Source organism: Lactuca saligna, chromosome 1 (assembly GCF_052625555.1).
Source record: "Lactuca saligna cultivar CGN05327 chromosome 1, ASM5262555v1, whole genome shotgun sequence".
Classification (NCBI taxonomy): Eukaryota; Viridiplantae; Streptophyta; class Magnoliopsida; order Asterales; family Asteraceae; genus Lactuca; species Lactuca saligna.
The window spans coordinates 146,644,227-146,648,038 of NC_136417.1; the positions used below are offsets into that span (position 1 = coordinate 146,644,227).

At 38.0% G+C, this 3,812-nt stretch overlaps 1 protein-coding gene across 1 annotated transcript; it reads left to right on the forward strand.

Moving 5' to 3' along the window:
• The first annotated feature begins 469 nt into the window (after positions 1–469).
• Positions 470–1,739, forward strand: LOC145012438 (uncharacterized). Its single transcript, XM_078971246.1, has 4 exons — positions 470–522; positions 687–1,071; positions 1,287–1,409; positions 1,548–1,739. The coding sequence occupies exons 1-4, from the start codon at positions 470–472 to the stop codon at positions 1,737–1,739; spliced, it is 753 nt and encodes a 250-aa protein (XP_078827372.1).
• Positions 1,740–3,812: the final 2,073 nt, after the last annotated feature.

Here is a 3,812-nt window from a genome sequence, read left to right on the forward strand (position 1 = left end):
CCCACCTCAATTTCAAATACATCAACAAGCTAGTGTTTGGTGATCATGTTCGAGGTCTTCCTATTCTGAAGTTTGATAAAGAACACTTATGTGTTGCGTGTGAAATGGGATAACAAAATCGACAAAGTCATCCTTCTCGATTCAATACAAAAATAATTGAACCACTGGAATCACTTCATATTGATCTATTTGGTCTATCCTCAATCGAAAACATTAGTGGTAACAGGTATATACTTGTAATAGTCGATGACTTCTCTCGGTTTACCTGGGTGTTCTTTTTGAGACAGAAATCTGAAGCCACTCCCAAGCTTAGACTCTTTATCAAGCAGGTAGAAGTTCAACTAGGAAAAGTAGTTTGAAATATTAGAAGCGACAACGGGTTGGAGTTTAAAAACAAAGACTTTGAAGATTTTCTTGCAGAAAAGGGGGACCACTCACAACTTCTTGGCTCCATATACTCCACAACAAAATGGAATTGTCGAAAGGTGAAATCGATCTTTGTGTGAAGCCGCCGGAACCAATGTTTGCTTTGCTTCTTTACCTCTATATTTCAGGGCTGATGCCATTGCTGCTGCTTGCTACACGCAGAACAGATCTTATCTCAACAAACGATTCTCCATCACTCCATATGAAATCTTGAAGAACCGAAAGCCTAATTGAAAGTTTTTCCATGTGTTCGGTTCAAGATGCTTTATCTTCAATTCAAAGGAGAACCAATACAAGTTTGATGTTAAAGTAGATGGAGGGATTTTCCTTGGTTATTATTTAACCTCCAAAGCATATAGGGTTCTGAACAAGCATTCAAAGAAAATCGAAGAGAACTACTTTTTCACCTTCGATGATTACTACGTCAAGAAACTATCGACAACTGAAGGTTCTATGGAAGAAATATTTCCAAGATCTGGTCAAGTTATAGTGCCAATTTCAAATTTCTTTGAGGAATACATGCTGCTATTTGATGAACTAGAAAAGGCTATTTACTCTGAATCCCAAGCTGCAGACAACAAGGTTGACAACCTGAAGAAGATAATCGATGAGGCAGCAAAGAAAATGGCAGATGAACAGCTGATAGTAACCAAATAGCCTAACTCAAACAAACCTCCAAAAATCAGTTCCTATGCTCACGGGGAGGGTTCGTCTTCTCCAAATAATCAATATTCACCATTCCAAGGGGAGAGTCGATCTGAAAGCCAAGTCCAAAAGGTGAATTCTGAACCTGCAGCTGAAGAGGTATCATCATTCGAGGGGGGGGGGGGAATACAAATACATACGATGATGAAAATCAGTCAAAATTTGAAGAAGAAGTGAATGCTGAACTGGATCCCTCATATGATCCTAATTACCCTCCTCTCACCAAATGGACCAAAGATCATCCACAAACACAAATTATTGGTGATTCGATAGAAAAGGTACTCACACGATCACAACTGAAAGCGAAACAAACTACACTATTCTCGAAAGTGGAATTTTGCATGTTCAATTTGTTTGTCTCAAAGGTTGAACCAAAGACAATCAGCACTGCACTTGATCATTCTGATTGGGTACAGACGATGCAGGATGAACTCAATGAGTTTGAACGAAACAAAGTGTGGAGACTAATTCCAACACCAAAGGATGCTTCTATGGTTGGACTAAAGTGGTTTTTCAGGAACAAGATGGATAAGGAAGGAAATGTGATTCGCAACAATGCAAGATTGGTTGAGAAAGGTTACTATCAAGAAGAAGGCATAGATTACTAAGAGACCTTCGCTCCAGTAGCAAGGCTTGAATCGGTTCGTATTTTTCTCGCATATGTTGCACACAAGAAATTTGAAGTATACCAAATGGATGTGAAGTGTGCCTTCTTAAATGGAGAACTGGAAGAGACGGTGTATGTAGAGAAACCACCGGGTTTCGTGAACGAGAAGTATCCAGATCACTACTACAATCTGGAAAAGGTTGTCTATGGTCTCAAGCAAGCACCAAGGGGATGGTATGGAACTCTAACTAGATTTCTCAAAATGTCAAAATTTAAACAAGGTTCGGTTGACCTAACCTTCTTTCGTAAGAAAGAGGGTGACCATCTTATGATCATTCAAATTTATGTTGATGATATCATCTTCGGTTCTACAAATCCTGAGTTAACAATCGAGTTTAGGAAGCTGATGGAAACTAAATTTGAAATGAGCTCAATGGGTCCTATTAACTTTTTCCTTGGCTTGAATGTTAGACAAGGACTCGAAGGCATTTTCATTAATCAAGAGGCCTACACAAAAACCTTGCTTGCCAAGTTTGGAATGATGGGAGATTCAAAAGTAAAGATTCATATGGCGTTTGGCACGAAGTTGACACCTTCTTTGGATAAATCGGCTGCTGAGATGACCCTTTATCATCAAATGATAGGGTCCCTAATGTATCCAACAACAAGTCGACCATACATAATGTTTTTTGTTTGCTATTGTGCTAGGTTTTACGCTAATCCACATTGTGACAACCCGATATTTCGATTCTATGCAATGAATTAAAAAGCCAAGTATTGTAACTACTTTCGAAAATACTGAAATTATCTTTGAAAATAAAATGTACAAAAAGTCTCTATTTTGGTTAGTTACCATGTTAGATATCATTAAACCGTGAGCGTACATAAAAAGAACGTCCAAATCTGACTTCGTATGAGGAATTATGATTTTTCCAAGTTCGGTATAGCGGTAGACAACTAAAAAACTTGAAACAGAGATCGAGTGACTTTTGGCCGGAATGACCTAAATGAGAGTCGAAGGTCTCAACAATGATATTTCAACGATAAAAAGTCTGGCAAAAATAGACATCGGATAAAAGAGTTATAGATTGCTAACGAACTTTTCTTACCCCGACCTTTTAAAAATAAATAATAAAAATAATTTTAAAATTTGCCAACGGAGTCTAAACGAAAGTTGTAGAGCGCGGTCTCACCTACACGTGGATATAAAGAACGTTGAAAATGGAGATCGTATGAAGAAGATATGAATTTTTGAAGTTTATTAAATAATTAAAATATAAAATTTAATCAAAGTTCGGTATTATCCGAAGGGGGAGTCACCGGCCCAATCCAGGTTACGCCGCCCAGCGTACGCGAGGACTAGGCCTCGGAACGTCCACATCGCCCCTACGCCTTTATGCCCTCCCATTAGATCCTTTGTCCGAGGATGCGGTAAGCAGTGACGTAGGAGTATGCCCCGCGTAACCCCGTACGCCCATCTTACCGAGGCGGTTCCCATCCCCTATAAAAGGGACGCGAGGGTTCCAGGGGAATTACACATTTTCTCTCATCTTTCTTGCATTTTTGCCTTGTTTTCCGTGCACGTGCTATCCCGAAGCCCCGGTGTCGATACTCAAGTCCCGAAGGTCGTTTGTGCTGCCGAGATTGCCGAGAATCCCGAGAAAATCCGCTTTCTTAAGTCAAAGTTTTGCTCGGTTTTTATCTCGCCTTCTTCGATCTTTCAAGTGAGTTTATACCCCTATAAACTATGTTTTTAAATGTTTTATAAATGCTTTTTATACAATATTAAAGGGGGGGGGGAATGCAAGTAAAACACGTGGTTATTATCGTGTGTAACTTATCGATTCACTATATAAACTTTTTATCTAAGTAATCATATGTGATTCATAAACTACTACATGAGTATTTTCGTATGAAATATATACTTTCAACGACACCTTGTCTTGTGGAAATAAAACGTGGTTATATATATATATATATATATATATATATATATATATATATATATATATATATATATATATATATATATATATATATATATATATATATATGAATCAAATGCTCCATTTTA

Bases quoted from the DNA above. Each gene is read 5' to 3' on its own strand.
- LOC145012438 (XM_078971246.1), top strand. From the start codon at position 470: ATGGAATTGTCGAAAGGTGAAATCGATCTTTGTGTGAAGCCGCCGGAA. The intron at 1,072-1,286 runs GTAACCAAATAG...GATGAAAATCAG, and splicing joins TGGCAGATGAACAGCTGATA to TCAAAATTTGAAGAAGAAGT. The intron at 1,410-1,547 runs GTACTCACACGA...GATTGGGTACAG, and splicing joins TTGGTGATTCGATAGAAAAG to ACGATGCAGGATGAACTCAA.